This window comes from Curcuma longa, chromosome 11, assembly GCF_044706935.1.
Source record: "Curcuma longa cultivar G26 ecotype Majalengka, Jawa Barat chromosome 11, ITB_CL_G26_1.1, whole genome shotgun sequence".
Classification (NCBI taxonomy): domain Eukaryota; kingdom Viridiplantae; phylum Streptophyta; class Magnoliopsida; order Zingiberales; family Zingiberaceae; genus Curcuma; species Curcuma longa.
The window spans coordinates 23,081,713-23,100,046 of record NC_133871.1 but is presented as its reverse complement, the minus strand read 5'-3'; the positions used below and the strand labels follow the sequence as shown (position 1 = coordinate 23,100,046).

The 18,334-nt window shown below is 34.3% G+C and overlaps 3 protein-coding genes across 6 annotated transcripts in view; 2 read left to right on the top strand and 1 right to left on the bottom strand.

Annotated features, from left to right (window-relative positions):
• Positions 1-2,974: 2,974 nt before the first annotated feature.
• Positions 2,975-10,778, bottom strand: LOC141840050 (uncharacterized). 2 transcript variants are annotated; one of them, XM_074727932.1, is made up of 13 exons: positions 10,524-10,574; positions 10,249-10,450; positions 9,946-10,020; positions 9,746-9,850; positions 9,566-9,606; positions 7,675-7,788; positions 5,676-5,790; positions 5,346-5,536; positions 5,160-5,276; positions 4,573-4,653; positions 4,163-4,398; positions 3,964-4,003; positions 2,975-3,751 (listed from the first exon to the last, which is right to left on the bottom strand). In XM_074727932.1, the coding sequence occupies exons 1-13, from the start codon at positions 10,569-10,571 to the stop codon at positions 3,155-3,157; spliced, it is 1,962 nt and encodes a 653-aa protein (XP_074584033.1). In that variant the 5' UTR covers positions 10,572-10,574; the 3' UTR covers positions 2,975-3,154. The 2 variants fall into 2 exon arrangements, with proteins under 2 accessions (XP_074584033.1, XP_074584032.1); XM_074727931.1 differs by lacking the exon at positions 9,566-9,606 and adding an exon at positions 8,347-8,396 and having other exon boundaries at positions 2,976-3,751; positions 10,524-10,778.
• Positions 10,779-11,206: 428 nt separating this feature from the next.
• Positions 11,207-18,334, top strand: part of LOC141839784 (anaphase-promoting complex subunit 10) — a 41,417-nt gene continuing 34,289 nt past the window's right edge. Inside the window, exons 1-7 of one of the 2 annotated variants that reach the window (XM_074727612.1) lie at positions 11,207-11,434; positions 11,774-11,834; positions 11,924-12,016; positions 12,224-12,294; positions 12,685-12,789; positions 12,868-12,980; positions 13,440-13,664. In XM_074727612.1, the coding sequence (XP_074583713.1) occupies positions 11,247-11,434; positions 11,774-11,834; positions 11,924-12,016; positions 12,224-12,294; positions 12,685-12,789; positions 12,868-12,937 (588 nt within the window). In that variant the 5' untranslated portion in view covers positions 11,207-11,246 and the 3' untranslated portion in view covers positions 12,938-12,980; positions 13,440-13,664. Of the gene's footprint in view, positions 11,435-11,773; positions 11,835-11,923; positions 12,017-12,223; positions 12,295-12,684; positions 12,790-12,867; positions 12,981-13,439; positions 13,665-18,334 lie in introns of those variants that run through there. The other variant, XM_074727611.1, reaches the window with a different exon arrangement.
• Positions 14,195-18,131, top strand: LOC141841632 (uncharacterized). 2 transcript variants are annotated; one of them, XM_074729815.1, is made up of 7 exons: positions 14,195-14,248; positions 14,533-14,581; positions 14,665-14,911; positions 15,235-15,372; positions 15,466-15,568; positions 15,679-15,793; positions 17,808-18,131. In XM_074729815.1, the coding sequence occupies exons 2-7, from the start codon at positions 14,534-14,536 to the stop codon at positions 17,850-17,852; spliced, it is 696 nt and encodes a 231-aa protein (XP_074585916.1). In that variant the 5' UTR covers positions 14,195-14,248; position 14,533; the 3' UTR covers positions 17,853-18,131. The 2 variants fall into 2 exon arrangements, with proteins under 2 accessions (XP_074585916.1, XP_074585915.1); XM_074729814.1 differs by having other exon boundaries at positions 15,235-15,387.

Below are 18,334 nucleotides of genomic sequence, written 5' to 3'. Positions count from 1 at the left end.
AATTAGCTGAGACCTTCTTCTTCCTCTTCCTCTTCCTCTTCTACTTCCACTCCAAATATTTAGGCCTCAAGCTCTGCAGCTTCGTTGGCGTATTTATAGCTAGCCTTGCACTTCCTGCTGCGAAGTCTCTTCCTCAATAGAAGTTTATGGTCAGTCAGTCACATTTAACCTGTTCTCTTTCTCGAACAAAGAAGAAAATGCACAAGCCACAATTAATTAATTAATTATTAATTGTCAACATCACTGAAGACTAATCCATCTCCAATCTTGACTTTGAGGTCGGGCGAGCGTTCATTATTTGCTAGAACCAGTCAACTTAAGCATGCACACAGAAAAGAGGAGCAATTATATTAATTAATTGTAGCTAGCCAGTTAATTAATTACATATATACGTACTTAATGCATGATCTCCTTGAAATTTTCGTAAACGCCAGGCCAGTTCGTATGCAGTACGCCAATATAATGGTGATCTCATGGATTCAAATTTGAAGTAATATTAATTGGGCGGTTATATTATAACTATTGTTAAATGTTATTAGTGGATTATTAATGATGGGGGACCGGTTCCAACTTCCAAATCTATACGCCAAAAAAGTATGCGTGATGTTTGACGGTTAAGTGTATACTTCTTTTTAAAATAAAAAAGGCATTCCACATTTAACGAATCTGTCAATGAATACTTCTTTTTCAAAAAAAAAAAAAAAGAAATTGAAAAAAAAATCAAAAGAACAAATGCTTTATATAAAAAAAAATATGTTTCTTTTTCAAAATAGTTATTATCTGCAAAAAATTAACTATTTTATTTTAATTAAAATTACTATATATATAAAATATTATTGTATGAAAATATTTTTATCAACTTAATTAAACTTACTTAAATTTCATTAAAATTATTTTAAATTAATTAAAATCATTTTAAAATAATTAAAATCATTTTAAAATAACTTTTAATAGCTACGGTTGTAATTGAACTTTAAACTTAAATTTGAAATTTGAAATCCCAAATGTTACTACAAAAGTAATCAGCATTAGTGATGGAATATTCTATTGCTAAAACGCATTATCGATGGAATAACGATGGAATTAAAATTTTGTCGGTAAATAATATTTTTGTTGCTTTATATATTAATTCCGTCCTTTATTTAGAGATAGGATTTATTTTTGCTTCTTTTTTCATCGTTATTTTAGAGTTTTCTAGTTGATTTAGTGACGATTTAACGACGGAAATAAAGTTCAATCACTAAAATAGCGATGGAACTTTATTTTTGCTGTTAATTTAGCGACGGAAATAAATTTTCGTCGCTAAATGAACTGTTAGCGATGGAATATTTATTTCCGTTGTTAAATTTAGCAATGAAAAAAATATCTGTCGCTAATTCGTGATTTGCTTACGGTGTGTTATTATATCAAAATTTTTTATTAAGTTAGTTAAAATTATTTTTAATAAGATAAAATAGTTATTACACATTGTTAACACCTATAAAATAATTATTATACATTATAATAATTAATCGTAATTACTACAAAGAACTAGATTTGAGAGGGTGTTTGGAAAGATCTAGAAGCATTCATCAATTTGGTATTTGCTCATTTAAGGAGTGGAGATTTGTATGAGGTGGTCTGGTTGCTAACTTGCTATTTGTTCCTATCTGACTGTCTGCACATGTGTACTCATCTCATTATTTTTTTGAATAAGGTACTTGAATTTTACTAACCAATTAATTTTTGAATGTACGGTCCAATTTCATATTTCACACACCGAATAATTCAAAAAAGCACCGTGATTGCTTGAGAAAAGTACCTTGCTATTTACCATTACACCATGTCTTAAGAACATACTCATCAACTGCAATTTCTCGATTTATTTTCTCACAAATGATCGTAGGACTGATCGTATAGAATCGCTGGAGTGACAGATTCTATTTTTTACAAAAGCAGAAAAGGACATACTCATCTCATTGTTCGCACTAAGAAAAGAAGTGCAATTTGATAATGTTTCTTATTGTAGCTTCTGGAGGAGTGCCACTCTAATTTTAAGTCAGATAGTATGATTCGTAAATTTATTGTGCATGAACTAGCAAAATATAAAATATTTTAAATTCTTTAAATAGTTAGACACCGACATGTGAATTAACAATATAATTAAATTATTTAATTTATCTAATTCAGCTTAAATTATTCCCTAAGTTATCCAATTTAACTTTGACCCAAAGATTTTTTTTTTAAAAAAATATAACACACTGCGATTCTATAAACGGCTTAAAATGTCAATGCAACTGACGAGGGATATTTGTGAAAGTCAAGAGGTCAAACCGATTAGTATTTTTCTAAAAACAAATGTCATCGATTAAACTTTTGTGCCCATATATTCCTATAAAAGGAATCTTGAATCGATCATGATCCAGTCCAGTTGACTTTCTATGGGGCGGTCATATTTGGGTATTACTTGCAATCCATAGAATGAACGAGTTCCAAGTCAAAGTCAAAACTAGACTAATAATTCGAAAATCACGAGCAAAAATATTATATGAAAGGTTGGTACCATCCAACATGATTGGAGGATTCAAATCGATCCGGCTTAGTCAGAAAGATTGACTAAATCAATGATTCAACTTGTTGGAAAAGATCAATTCCATCAATCTAGAGGTGAGAAACGTTATTGACAAAAGAATTCAAAATAAGGGGGCTCCAAAAGATTCAATGCCTGACGTGCACCAATTTGAGCCAAGAATCCCGAAATAGAACTACTTTAGAATTGACCTAAACGAAATTCTTTGAAGGTTAACTAAGTGGGCCAAGTTAGTTTTGAAACTATCTATAGTTCATGAAAGACTTTGAACTCAATTCGACAAATTGTCTTCGATAGAATGAAGATAATCAAAGGACTCTCAAACTAAACTAAGGAAGATCCTCTAAATCAAACTCAAATGCCTTTAATTCAAATTTCAAGACCTTGTATCCAGAACACCAAATCCGGGTCAAATTTTCCACAAGTCAATGTATCTCTTTTTCCACTCATTTTAATACTAAAAATAGTAATAATAAATAAATACAACATGAAAGTTTGCTTAATAGTTATTTAAACAACCATTAGCAGTTTGAGAGATTCCAGAAGATCAAACCTGGATCTAATGTAATAAAACACCTTCAGTCACTATGCATCTTCTTCAGATGTTAATGGAGGCCAGTTGACTTCCTGACACAATATGAGATCCGAAATGGTCTTCCCATGCCGGTCTATCCTTCGCGAACAGTTGACACCTCCATCAAGTATATTCCGCACTACAACATTGAGAGAATGGATACCAGGGACCTCATAAATTTCTACTTTTACCTGTTCCATCAGTTTGTTCTTCTGCTCAATTGTTTTGCTGTTGGGAAAGGATGAAATATCAAGGAGGGGAGAAACCACATGCTCGACCCAATCTGCAGTTACTAACTGTTTGAGCTTGTCGATATCATTGGGAAGGTGAGGGATGATAGAGAAGTTCAAGTCATTTCCTTTGTCGCCGGCCCTGCTATGGGCAAGTTTATACAGAGGAATTTTCTTGTTGGGTTGAGTAGGCTCAGCTGGTGCAGAGAACATTGGATCACTGACGTAGTTGTTCGAGGGAAGCAAGACTTCACTTCCTTCTCTTGTAGTGTTCTTACGATCTGGATGATCATGCAGATCATCATCATCCTTTTTAGATGGATGCGTGGACTCTGATTTCTTTATCTCAGTTCTCCAGAAAATACTTTCCCGCTCAACCTGAACAACATAAACATGTTTAGCTAAAACTATAATCAAGATGGAGAAACCTCTAGTCAATATCGTGAGAAGAATTGTTTTATAATAAAAAATGTGTTAGATTATTGTTTGGAATGTAATTGAATAAACATTAAAGTTTGCAAAAAGAAAAAACTGAAAGCTATTAAAAATTGCCACATTATCATGCTTTCTATTTAAACAGAGATGCACACCAGTTTCTTATGAAGAATGACTTCCCTCTTGTGTCCAGTGCTGCATATGGAACAAAGAAACTCCACATGTTAAGGTTGAATCTAGAAAGTTCGATATTTTGAATTTAGTTTAAACATATAGAAATTATATAGATGTCAAGAAACCATCCATTTTCAAGATGAATGATAGGAAAAAGATTTTCATGTCTCTTATATGTACCAAATACCACCGCCAGCAGCTGGCCCATTAGTATACAGAGCTGTAAACTCTTGAACTAAGCACATTGCATGCTCCTTCAAATTGAACAAACCATCCATGCGAAGCCTAACATCGACCGGTTCCACAAACGAAACACTCTGACTAGCTCTAGTTGACTTCAGGCTGTCATGGCCAACAATGTAAGATATTATACTGTCACTAATTCCAGGATATGCTTCCTCCACCCATGATCTTACCTAAAAGGGCATATGAAATAAAGCTAGTTATTTTAACATTCAAAAGAAGAAAAAAAAGATAAGTAAATGATAACAATTTAGGAATTATAATTATTCTGCAATGGTAGCACACCTTTACTTTGCCTTTTTAGTTGTTTATCACTATTAATAAAAACAAAAGATTGAAAAACTAACCATAAACTCTGCAACCTCAGCACGTCTTATGCATCCAAATCCTCCATAAGATATCTCTCCCCATCCTTTCCATCCACAGTCCTGGAGGACAAATCATCGAAACAGTTAACTATTTAGGATTCATTATGTGAACTTATCCCTCCATTTAGTTCAAAGCAAAGCATCACTACAAATATTCAAAACAATACATTGACTAATATTCTCTTTCATCTCCCTCTACCCTTACTACGTTACATTCCAATAGAATCAATTCTTCTGAAGATAGAACCAACGAGTTGCATTTAAACATATCAAAAAGCAGATAATACTACTTTAACTTTTCATGAGTCAATATTAAGACGAGCAATAAGAATTTGGAGAGAGAGAAATATTCTATTGCGTCATTGTAAAAAAAAGAATTACATGCGCATATTAAGGCTCAATGTAGAATAAGCGATCAACACCTTAAAATCTGAACACTAATAATGGATTGCCCAATATATTTATGCATGATTGCTGAAGCAAAATAATAATAAGAAGACATCATACTAAACTATAATATAATATATATCTCAGAATACTAGATAGTATGTAGAATAATCTCGTACATTTGGAACCAATTGCAGAAACTTATCAGGAAAAGGAATGCTTGATGGCTTTGCCCCACAGCAGAGAACTTTGTCATTTGACAACGAGCTGAAGTACACATTTCTCAAGTCTATGACCTGTTGAATGATATTAGATCAATGATTATGATTCAGTATCTAGTGGATGGTAAAAATATATAACCTTACCACATCAGGAGTTATGTAGGAGCTAGGATCTCCAACTTCATAAAGGAGCTGCTCAGCACATGTGCTACTGTCAAGAAGACCACCACTTCTTTCTGCCTTGGCTAAACATACTTCTCCTTTATAACCAATTTCAGCATATGGAAGTGACAAATTCAAGATCTGTTCAATAGAAAATTCTCGATACTTGTCTCCTGCTTAATGGTTCAATAAAACGAAGTTTAGATGTTTGTCATGCAAAGATATTTTCATACTAAGAAAAAGTTGGTAACATCAAGAACATCTAGTTATTGTACCACGCGCATGCTATGAAAACTTCAGTTTAATCAGTACCTGGATGCATAAAATATCCACCTGTGAGTTGACAACCACACTCAAGAAGATGGCCTGCCAGAGCCCCTTGTGCTAGCTCACTGAAATCATTCCAATTCCATCCTAGTTCATAGACCTAAACATGGCAAACATTTATTAAACAAGACAACAAACCAGTAAAAGTTAACTAGTTCTTCAGTTTGTTCTGTTGCAATCTGAGACCAAAGATCCATGCATGCGTTTAAACAAGTTCAATGTGACTTGGGAAGAAACTGCTAGTTCACAAGGGATTATCTTTTCAACAAAGTCAAAAGATGTCATTTTAGTAGCCTAGAGTCAACATAAAAAAAGTCAGTAATTCTAGCAAATAAAAATAATAATTTAGTGAGTCTGTGACTGAAAGGAGTAAGAAATGTACAATTGGACACTATTTAATATACAAGCCACAGATGATAAGGAACACATTAATATAACAAGACAAATGGGATCATAAATACAGTATCTTACATATCTATCATGAAATTACACGCAGCCATGCTTTGCCAAATATATACTATGTTATACAAACATCAAAACTTAAAAGAAATGACATGAACAACCGTCAAAAACTCATAGGGACAACATAAACATGATTAATAAAGCCTTATTATGTTGCTATGCAAAAATCAAAGGCATTAGGCACTTCTATGGCAGCGCAAAACCATGTTTTGCAAAAACATTGCTGTATTTACCTGACATCAAACCCAATGAAAATGATAATAAACAAAATGTCAAAACTCAAAGAAAATGACAATGAATATGATTAATGATCATCTTCTTTCTATATATGAGAGATTTGGACAGTTATGTGGCATAGAACAATATTTTGGCAAAATATAAAATACTGTTTTGTAAATAATATCCATTGAATTCTAACCACAAAAATTGGTTTACACCCAATTGAATAGTGGATGATTTCCTCTTTGGAAACGTCAAAGATTAAAAGTCTTTGTGGGTAAGGTAGCATTATTTTTTATTAGAAATAATAAATATATCCAACTAGTGAAGCTTCAATAACTGTTAGTGATCGGCTTCAATGAGGATTTGGCTGTCTGCTGGCAGTCAGCTCTGATGAGTCAGGCCACTGATGTGATTCCCACCAACAATCACATAAAAAGTGAAAGGAGATAAGGGTATTTCTGAAAAAAAAAAACAGTCTTATTATTCACTTTGTGCAAACAGGGGCAATGATAAGTCTTTTCCTAAAAGAGGGGGCATTTTAGGGCCTTTTCCCCTAGATATTTAGTTAATAATTGATTTCCATCTGTTCCAATTAGAAGCAACTGCATTAATTTATCAACAACATATAGGCCAGGAAGAGGCATCTTAATTATAGAAGAAATCAACTTTAATACCTAGACCAACAATCTTAAAATCAAATAAAACTCGAAGTGACAAATAAACAACAGTGGAAATTATGGTAAAAGACTAGTTTCTAAAATACACCAGAATTTCAACTTTACCTCCTCTTTTCATATTTTCCACTTGTTTATGCTGATTATCACATATTATATACATGTCATTCATTCACTCATGATAACTTAACTCCACCTTCATGTCAATCATTCTGTAGTGGAATAACCAATTAAAGAATAGCATTCCTTTCATCACAAACATTGATACAGAAAATGCATTAGAAATCAAATTGAGATGCCAATGTTTCAGAGTATAATAAAATCATCATAGCCATGAGTGTGAGTGTATTACATGAAAAAAATACAATTAATCTATTAGTTGAACAACACTCCTTATAAAGGCATCTTAAACTTGGCATGTCTTGCAGCATACTCAGAAAGTGAAAATGGAGTAACCAAAACTATCTTATCAAACCAATAGCCTAAAGAAGAGATGATATCCCAGAAGCCAATACTCTCAGCAATGAATTAATTCCATTTTCGTCTCTGTTAATTATGTGATGAACCACTGACCGCAAAATTTAACCAAACACATTAACATCCATGACCTTAAGTGTGACTCATACCATTGGAGCTAAGAATAGTGCAGCATCAGCAACCCTCGAAGTAATGACAACATGGGGCTTCTGCCTCTCAAGACATTCAACTATTGGAGCGGCTCCCATGTAAGTGCTCACACCCTTCACATGTGAAAACTGAAAAAATAAGTGTGCATTCTAAATATTTGAGGGACAATATTTATACAAGGTTGGAGATAACATGTTCCCTAACAATGCAAATGGCCTAGCATGTTGAAACTAATAACCTCTCTAAACTCATAAAACAATTTTTACTCAGCCCTCTAAAAATAATAATAAATAAAGTCCTGGAACAGCAGCTAGCAGAAAAAAAAATTCTACAGCAATTTACATCAAGAAGTACATGGAGATCCAGTTTTGGTACTTTAATGATTGACAGCTTTGACATTGGAAACTTAAGAATTTTCAAAAAATAATTCAAAAAAATACAAAGTTATTTATTTCCAGGATGTGAAATTAGCAAGGCATATGGGCCAACATGAGAAAATGAATAGAAGTAATCTTAGTCACCATAGCAAATGTCTATATAGTGAACATCACGTGTGTAACATTTTTGCCACTAGTTGAGTTTGAGATTCTCAATTCAGCCATCAGGTAATGTTAAAATAAGACACATCAGCTTGTACCCAAGAAAAGACTTCAAGGAAGAGAAAGTAATACTGATTTGCCATTAGAGTACAATTTTTCCATTTCATCCCTCATAGCCTGCCCTGCATATAGCAGATAGAGTTTCTCAGATAGTACAGGGAATCCTAAAAAGTTAAAGAAGAAAAAACACCAAGATATTATAAGGGTTAATTGTGATCATATGAGAGACTCAATGCAAAGGGATGATGAATATGTATCATGATCTTTGTGAAGCACTTGAAGCTAGTAGAGGATCACAATCATTTTAGGTGTTAGAAGAAGATAACAAATGATTTGATCTTAATGAGAGATGTAAGGAACATGATCTTGTTAGGAGTTTCTAGGGGCATTAGCGGTTAAGGACCAAATCACAATCTCTTGGTTACTAGAGTAAAACCATAATACCATGTAATTTAATGAGGAAAAATTCAATAAAAAAACTAGTTAGCTCCTTTACCTATACGAATGTTAGGATACATGAGATACTTACATATAGTCTCCCATGTTCATTTATGTATTTACAAATTGATCCTCTTTCAGGGATATTAGTTTAAGTAATGATTCCATCTAAAAAAGAATCTAAAGAACAATATATACAATTGTTATGTGCCATGGCAATTATTGACACAAATTATTGTTTATTGAACATACAACTTTGTGGAGGATATTTTAAGTAGATGGATTTATCATTACCTGCTCAGATGAGAGGATCAATTAACTAATTAGATCCAACCATTACTCCAAAATCCTTAAGACCAAGTTAATAATAGTTTACTCATCTAAGATTACAAATCTCTTTTATTAGCCCACAACTTACTATGTGAGGCTAAATTAAGGTGTTACAATCCTCACTTAAGGTTTGAAATCTATCAAGATTCAAACATCAACTCATAGACTAGAGTCATCCTAATCGATGGCATGTGAGACCCAATGGTGTCTCCTCTACCATCACACCGTGGCCCTTTTTAACACCTCACCATGTCTAGGATCAGGTCTAACTGTCAATCCTCATGACTACTTAGATGAGAGAACTAATTCCTTAACTCATCAACTTCAACCATTGATCCAAAATGCTTGAAGTCAAGTTAATAGCAGCTCAGTCAACTAAGATTATAAAACTCCTCTAGTAACCCACAACTCACCATTTGAGACTAAGTTAGGTTACAAAATTGCAGGAGATTGACACGTTGTTTATAGTCCCAAACCATAAAAGATCTACAATCATTGTGTACCATAATTATAAGAACCTCACCCCTTCCCAAATCTTGCATCCTTCATATGAAAACTTAAAACCTGTACAAAAAATGATCATATTCAAAATTATTACAAGAGACTAGATGAAATTTAATTGTTTGGAATATAAACAAATCAATAAAAAAATTAAAAGAATGAAAAGGAATTTTTCTACAAGACCTGCTGATTTTGAGCACACCTGATGTCTCCTCCTTAAAAACTTCATAAACAGCCGCAATAGTTATATCAAGTCCAAGTTTTGTTGTAAGGTCAAGCACTACTTGTTGTGCGCCAAGAGGATCCACTTCCAGTTGAGTATTTGAGATATAACTAAACATATTAATATTATAAAGGCAATACAATAACTTGCATATTGACCCTGATAAAGAAGATCATTACCTGCACCCATGTTAGTTATTATACAAGTTCCTCTTTCTACAGCCAAAGGTAGAAGTATTGACATCCAATCCGATACTGAAATTACCAAGTGTGGAAACACATTATAAATTGGAAAAGAAAAAGTAGAAGACATTTCCAACCGCACTGCCCATACTATATGCTATAGCTTTGACGTGGAACATAAGCTTGCGATGTTTCTGACCAATTTAACTGCTGCTAAATGACTCGGAATTTTATTTGTTCGTCAAAACATACAAAAAAAAATGCCAGACAGAATTTAAGCAAACTAAATATCTAACATACTTCGAGTGTCGTAACCTTTTCCTCCAGACATCATAAGTTGATATCGCTCAGCAAGTGTTCTTTCAGCCAAACATTCAAGCACAAGATAATCAAGTTCTTTGACTGTTCGGAGCAATTTGAGTGCTGCCTGCGGTCTATCTCCACCAAAACCCGCCCCACAACCAACAAAAACCTTCTCTTTCCTCCTCAAAGGGTTATCCCTCTGCGTTTTCCAGCAATTCATTGCCATCTAAAAAAAATCGCCAAGAAAAGAAAAGGATTTCCACTCAACTCACCAATTTATACTCGCAGCTGAAATTCTCACCGTTCTCCTTCGCTTCCATTGAGAAAACGCCTTCGCCTGAACAATTGCACAACTAATCAAACACACAATGAGGATTCAATTTCTTCTTCTTTTTTAAAGAAGAAATGGAGTAAAACAGTTTTAGTTTGATTCTATGGTTCACAGCATATAGGGAAGAAACATAAGAGTAATCCCAACGAATATCTGGAGGAAAAAGAAAGCACGGATCCCTTCCTCGATGACGAGGTCGCTGTTGATTAATCAAGCAACACTAGACGCGTCTAGTTCTTCTAGAACTGGGAAATAAATACTAAATAAATCTGTGTCCGTACGGCCCGATAAGTAACGAAGCCCATGATATGGCAACGCAGGATCGGCCCAATAGACGGCCTTGACAAGCCCAATAGTGTGATTGACTTGAAAAACAAGAAAATAATATAAAATTTAACAGGATATTTAAAAACCAGTAAAATTGAGGGGAAAAATAATAAGAATTGGAATAATTGAAACAATTAAAAATTTCAAAATTAAAGAAAATAAATATAAAATAAAACACTGAAACATTGCTTACGTGGCGGGCTGCAGAAGAGGAGGAGAAAGGAGTTAGAAAAAACGGCATATGCGTAAATTTCCCGTGTGCCTATTTAAGAGCATTACTGGGTAGGGTTTGAACTGAGGACCGAAGAGTTGTGGCCGCGGGGGACGGCAGGCGGCGATGGCGACGGAATTGGACGGGGAGGAGGAGACGGCGGTTGCAGCGGGGAAACTCACCGGAAGTCCGCAGCTTGTTGTGGAAGATGACCTCCGTGAGATGGCCAAGAATGCAGCGTGGAGCGTTAGCTCCTACAAGCCCGGGAATAACGTCTTCTCCCTCCGCGATGACAACCTAGATACCTACTGGCAGTTGAGTGGAACCTCTCTTCCTCTCGTTGTCTCCCTATGTTCTTGATCTTCCGAATGTTTTTCATTCGGTGATTTCCGCACATGACTTCCAGTTCGCCACATGTTAATTTGTACGAATGATCAAACCCTAATGTGCGCAAAATCTGTCTTTTTCACTTTCTCTTTAAAGAACCTCTAAAACTAGGTTTCTCTTCATAAATTTCTTGACAGCGTGACCAATTCTATGAAAATTTTGAAATGTGATATGTATTCAGCATTCGATGAAAAATATTATTTGGTAAACTTCCTTATAGATAAAGTGACGAGAAAGGTTGATTGTTTATTTGTTTGTTGGGTCAGATCGGATGGAGCGCAGCCTCATTTGGTGAATATTCAGTTTCAGAAAAAGGTTAAGCTACAGGTTGTTCTTTTGTGTTTGTCATCATTTTGTTAATTTGAATCGACTTGTTTTTTTATTAGTTGTCTATAATTTTTTTCATCCTGACCCAGCTAGTAATTCTCTATGTGGATTTCAAATTGGACGAGAGCTACACACCTAGCAAGATCTCGATCCGGGCTGGAGATGGTTTCCACAACCTGAAGGTTTCTCTGTCTTCTTTTAGAGCTGTTCTTCTGTATACCTACATAATCTTTTTTTTCCCTTGGGTCTTTAGGTGGGGATGAGTCACATGTTTTAGGTAAATGAACATTATAATCAAACTTCATATTGCTTAATATAGTTGATAATTGTTATACTCATACTTATTTGATGTTTTTGATGGACTTAGTTTTGTGTTCCTGGTGTGGCAGGAAATTAAAACTGTGGAGCTTATGAAGCCAGTTGGATGGGTTCATATATCTTTGTCAGGAAATGATCCTCGGTAATCTCATTATGGAATGCTATTATTTGTTTTGGTATGAATCATTAAGGTTAATCGCTTTTGTACGTTCCAAGTATAGTTGTTATGTGAACTGTGGTGGTTGCCTTTTTCTGAGTAATAAATTGATTTTTGTTGAATATGGAGTCAAAGTTTACAGTGCTCTCCAGGATTAACTTCAGAAAAGCTTTCTTGAAGTTTTTACTGGCTAAAAGATATAGCACCATAGATATACTCAGGCGTATTGCTGGCGGTGTCCATTTGTTAAAACTAAAAGTCAGCTCTTCATGTAACAATTTTGGATGATGAAATTCATCATGCGCTTATTCATCTGAACAAATACCAGAATTTCCAACCAGATATCATTCTAAATTATCCTCTTTTATTTTGCAGAGAAACCTTCATTAATACTTTCATGCTTCAAGTTGCTATTTTGTCAAATCATCTAAATGGACGGGATACACATATACGCCAAATCAAAATATATGGGCCTAGACCGTAAGTTCATAATGTCGTTTTTTCTTTGATATTCTCACAGTTAAAGTTTTCAACTTTCTGTTGTATGTTGGATTACAGAAACCCTGTTCCCCTTCAACCATTTCATTTTACTTCACAAGAATTCATTACCTACTCAACCATTAGATAAGCAGTGTCAGCGCCAATCTCTCAAGCTATATGAAGTTCATCAGGTAATGAGAATCAAAGATGTAAAAAATATTGAACAGATTTGAATATAACCTGTTTGTCTAAAGAGTTTTAGTTACAAGATTTTCTTTTACTTGTGTGGCTAAAGAAGTGAAAGATAAATAACCTGTCTCAGTGCCATGACTACACCATGGGCTCCAACTTTCTATTTTCTACCATCTGTAAATTGGATTTCCATTTATGTCACTGCATGACACTAAGATCTGCATGTTTCTACTAAGCATGTTTATGGTTATATTGGTAGATGTTAGATGAACAAATATATCTTGCACTGGATAACCATGTCAGATTGACAGGTATGGAAATTTAGATAAAGACAATCCGACTGAGCAAAGTTTTTATGCAACAATACCAACAGAATGGATTGTTCTATTCACTGAACACCACCTATATTTTGAACTTACATGTTTTACAACATAATTATTTGTCTTTATACACTGCAGATCTAAATTCGGAGCAAGATTTTTGAGAGGATGTTCAGTGCTATACATGCAAGACATCTTGGCAGCAAAAAGTAACTGTTGAAAATAGACTTAAGACAGATTGCAAATAGTTAAGGAGTTGAATATTGTTGTTGTAATTATTTCAAAGGAAAAGAATATACTTTCGATGGCTAGTCTTTGGATTGAACTTTTTCAATGTGTCTGCACTAGAATATTGTTGTTTAAGATTTTCAAAGTGTGATTAAGACTATGATTCAAAGATGCCTTTTGTTCCACAGACGAAGAACTTTTTTTTTTTTTGATAATTTAAATGTTCGGGTTTCGCCTGATAATTATACATATTCAGACGTTGATTTTTAGAATATTTGTCCTTAATTTGAATTAATTTTATTATCTTATTACATTTAAAAGGTGTGTAATTATAAAGCAATTAGGGAAAATTTGAGGGTGGTTTGTAGTTGGATTCAAAATACTCAGAGGTTGGTTTTTTGATAAAATTTTAAATCTTGTCCGAGTTTCAAAATACTCAATAATTGAATTGTTATTTATAATAATTAATTTTTAAATATGTTTTGTACTTGTAATTTTGAACCTTGTACGACAAGTTAGATTTTTCGTATTTTAAGTTATTTTTAAAATTTTGTTAAATGTTGGATATTAAGTTTTTGAAATGTGTTTAAAAAATTATCGTATTTACTTTTTCTCCTTTTTTTTTTTTTTTTCAGTGTTTTGTTCCTTGTCCCCGATTCCTTTCCGCATCAGTCGCCACGCCTGTCGTCGCTTCTGCCGCCTAACGCCGACGCACGCCGGTGAGTACCCTTCTTCTTCTCCTCAAACCTCTCTTCTTTCTCCGCGGTCTTGTTACTCTCCCTCTGATTTCCATCGCACTCCTCTCATCCTCTCCTTTCCTCCTTTATCTCCCTCGGTCCCTCTTCTCTCCCTCGATGTCCGTTACGCCGCCATGCTGGAGTCGTCTCTGTGCCGGTCGGCGGGCACTCTTATTCGCCTTTATTCAGATAGTTTCTATGGTTTAATGGTAGAAAAACAAAACGGAACATATGTTGGCTTCTAAACTGGCATTGATCTACTACAGGATGACAACATCCAATGAGGAGTACTCGCAAATTGGTGTATCTGAAGAGGTATGTGATATTCCTTCGTTTCTAGTTGTTTCTTCCCTTGTAACAAGGCTGTAGCAATTTGAAAATAAATTGTTTTGCTACAGGAAAAAGACAAGCTCGTAGGAGAAGTAATCCGTTATGTACTTTTCAAGACCCACCAAAGTTCTGGATGCCCTATAAAGAGGGAAGAGCTGACTCAATTGATAACTAGAAACTACCAGCAACGTTCACTCCCAGCTCTTGTCATAAACGAAGCCAGAGAAAAAATCTCAAGCATTTTCGGGTACGAGATGAAAGAATTACAACGTTCTCGCCCTTCCTCAAATAAACAGGGTCGTGCTTCTCAGCAAAGTATGTCATCTCTCCTGTGCCTTCAATGTTTTTTCATATTTGTTTTGTGCATTTCTACTTTAAAAATGTCCAACGATGCTACTAAAGTGTTCCATGTGAATTTTTGATACTTTCTATCAAGAATTTGTGCAATGGGATATTGTCTTTCTCCAGCCAAGATAACTTGATAGCACCCCGACAATTATGGTAAACAAGAATTTTGCATAAGATGGAGGAAATAAACGATGGAAATTTTTTATGTGAAGGATTCATATGTTTAACCCTAATTTTGCATCAGACTTTGTTGTATTTTTTTTATGGTCTAACATGAGCAGTGCATGTAGGTGCCTTCGAGTCAAAATCATACATTCTTGTGAGCCAGCTACCTCCTGATATTTATAGTGAATTTGTTGAGGATAAAGAGTCTTCGCATCTGTCTGGTTTCGCTTTTGTTGTTATCAGCATTATACATCTGTCAGGAGGTAAACTTTCTGAAGGTAATTTATTTTATTTCGTCAATAATGTAGCCTTCTCTATATTTTGTTGCCTAAAATTTTTCTAAATAATGGTAATAGAAAACCTTTGGCATCACTTGGGAAGATTGGGTTTAAATGAAAATGACCAAAACAACGTGCTTGGTAACACTAAGCAAGCACTTGAAACGCTTATACAGAAAAGGTGAGGACATTAAAATATTAAACCATTCATCATAGTTGTTCACTATATGTTGAACTACCTTATTATTTCAAAAAAAAGTTCTTAGATTTCTGTATTTGTTTCTTTGTTAGGTACCTGCAAAAGGAGAAAGTTAATGGTCCTGAAGGCAATACTGTGATGTTTGAGCTTGCAGAAAGGGCTTTAGATGAATCCATTATCGAGAAACTTAAAGACTACATTAGCCAGGTGCGAAATTTAGAAAGGTTAACCATAATAAGTTTGCAATGGATAACTAGGAGTAGGAGCAACTATTTTCTATGGTCAATAGCAATTAGTTGAATGGAAAACTTCATATGAAATATGCTTCCTGACATGGGCATGTGATTTATTGCAAATTAGATACACGTGAAATGTTGATCTTTATGTATGCTCTTTTTGAATGTGAGTCAATGCATTAAGTTTCGCCATGAATTCCTACGAAGATTGTTGGCTTCTAATCACTTGTTTGCAGTTTAACCAATCGAACCACTTAGTCTGGTTTGGGTTTGAAATTACCGATTGCCAATCTTAAACACCTTCTTGGGCTTTAGAGTTCAAAACAAGAACATTTATACAATATTTTGGAACTTTGAGAAAATGAGAGATTCCAAATTTTGTAAAATGTAAAATTAGTGAAAGTCTTTTTTGTCAACTTTTTTGTTTCAAGGGCTTGCTGAGTCTTCTTACCACAAGAATTTACTATACAGTGGAACAATCAGAGTCAACATGCTGATGTTTTTCATCGGTCTCTCTTGAATTTTGGTAGTTTAACCAACACTTTAACTACAAATTTTAAAGGTTCTTTTATTAGCATTATTCACTTCACCACTCTGTAATTCATTCAAGTAATTAAATATTATTTCCCTCATTTTGAGTTTAATTGTGATAAATTTTCAACTTACAGTGATTTTTAGAGGCACTTTTATATTTTAGTTTGAAGTAAGTGTGGATTATATCTAGTGGAATATGTGGTCTTTACTTGGGTCAGATTTGGTTTAATTCTAGTTGAATTTGAATTTGGTGAACTCGATTGGTTTTGAATTGATGCCAGGAGATAAAATTTTGATTAGTTCTAACCTAGTTGCTAGGATTTGATTAACCCCTAGATTACTCTATATTTATAGAATCTACCTCCTATATTTTTTTACTTCGATGAAGTGCGCATAATATAAAACAATGTGTCTATCAACAATGGATCACCTAAACCCCAAAACTTGTTGATAGAGAATTGTGAATAATGTACCTTTGCAAGCAAGGTGGATGAATAGAATAAACATGAAGCAGCTTCACTTTCAAGGTTTCACTTGGGACCACACAGTGCGCACACGCTTAAACAACTTAGCACAGATATGCACATGAAAGGAGTACGAGGCACTCATTTATCTCCCTTCTTGCAAAACATTCTCCTCTTTTCACTTTAGATTGTTTTTTTCCTTCTAATCTCTTCTATTCTTCTTCCTGTTTGGATCCTTTTTGGAGGCATTGGCATTTGACTGGAAACTACAAATTGATTCCTTGCCAACAAGCAATACCTCTACTAAGAATCAAAGGATTTCTCTCGGTTAAACTATAGACAAGCGATTTCAAAAGTGGTTTAACTTTGATTTTTTTTTTCCGGCTTTAGCATATATTCCTTTTAATCTATAAATTTTGCTCTTCATTATGGATCAGGTCCAATTTTTTGGATGAAATCAAATTGGCAAAGGCCAATACTGATCCGACTTAGCTAAAACGATATCAGAGTTGGTCAGTTGGAAAACTATGACATGAATGCAGAAATATAAATATCAGGATCTTCTTGGCATTCAAAGTTCGTCAATTCCTACTGTGTTCAACAAAACAAAACTTGTTTCTATAGAATCAGCAATCAACTAGGTACACTCCTAAGAGCAGCATGCATCAATTGTGTACTATATCTCTTAAGCTCATGAGTAGATCTATCAAATTCTGTTTTAGTTGTTATTTGAATTTTTTTGGAAAGTGATAATCTAGCGATAACCAACATTATTTTTAAAGTCATACATTGTTTATGGCCTTTCTCGGTAACGTTTAACAAACTTCCCTAGACAATTGGTTATCATGCAGTGTTATTTTTTAATTGAAGCTTCAAGTAGCATGGTAATTTGCGAATCCAAATATGCATCGATATGGCTCTCTATGATCATTTGTTCTCTGTTTATTTCGCTTTCACCTCATTTTCTGAAGGTTGTTGCCGGTGCAGGTTGTTAACAACGACGCAGACACCGAGTCTCAGGCTGAATCATAGTTACAGAATTTTGTGCAAAGCTGTGATTTACCTTTGACGTTTAGCTACTACATCTCAAGTATTTGCAGTTCGGAAGTTCAAAAATGTCATCTGCTGAGCATTTTGTTAACGTCGCAGCAGCATCTCTAGATTGTACAACATGAAACTACCGGCCATTTTGTTAATGTGGCAGCAGCATTTGGAATGGGAAACCATTCGCCTTTTGCATTTCGACCTATTTCAACTGCGAAAAGAAATGAATCTTCTGTAACTATTCGAACTGATTAATTAATCTTCGAATGAGATTGCAGGGTTGGAGAAAATTAATTTATACTTGATTAAATGTGAAAACGCTTTGCAAAATTTAAAATTTCAAAGTATAATAAAACCACCAGTTTTCAAGGGTGGTTATTTATGCTGATGATACTTATAAAAATATCAGATCAACAAATCAGTTTGACTTGTTGACCTAGATCAGTCACATCGACCAGGTTAATATTAAC

What these genes read in the sequence shown, in the direction of transcription:
- LOC141840050 (XM_074727931.1), bottom strand. Translation starts at nt 10,571, where the DNA reads ATGGAAGCGAAGGAGAACGGTGAGAATTTCAGCTGCGAGTATAAATTG. An exon ending in TGGATATTTTATGCATCCAG is followed by an intron (nt 5,537 to 5,675) that starts GTACTGATTAAA and finishes ACCATTAAGCAG; the next exon opens with GAGACAAGTATCGAGAATTT. An exon ending in CCTACATAACTCCTGATGTG is followed by an intron (nt 5,277 to 5,345) that starts GTAAGGTTATAT and finishes ATCATTCAACAG; the next exon opens with GTCATAGACTTGAGAAATGT.
- LOC141841632 (XM_074729814.1), top strand. Translation starts at nt 14,534, where the DNA reads ATGACAACATCCAATGAGGAGTACTCGCAAATTGGTGTATCTGAAGAG. An exon ending in GGGTCGTGCTTCTCAGCAAA is followed by an intron (nt 14,912 to 15,234) that starts GTATGTCATCTC and finishes CAGTGCATGTAG; the next exon opens with GTGCCTTCGAGTCAAAATCA. An exon ending in AGGAGGTAAACTTTCTGAAG is followed by an intron (nt 15,388 to 15,465) that starts GTAATTTATTTT and finishes TAATGGTAATAG; the next exon opens with AAAACCTTTGGCATCACTTG.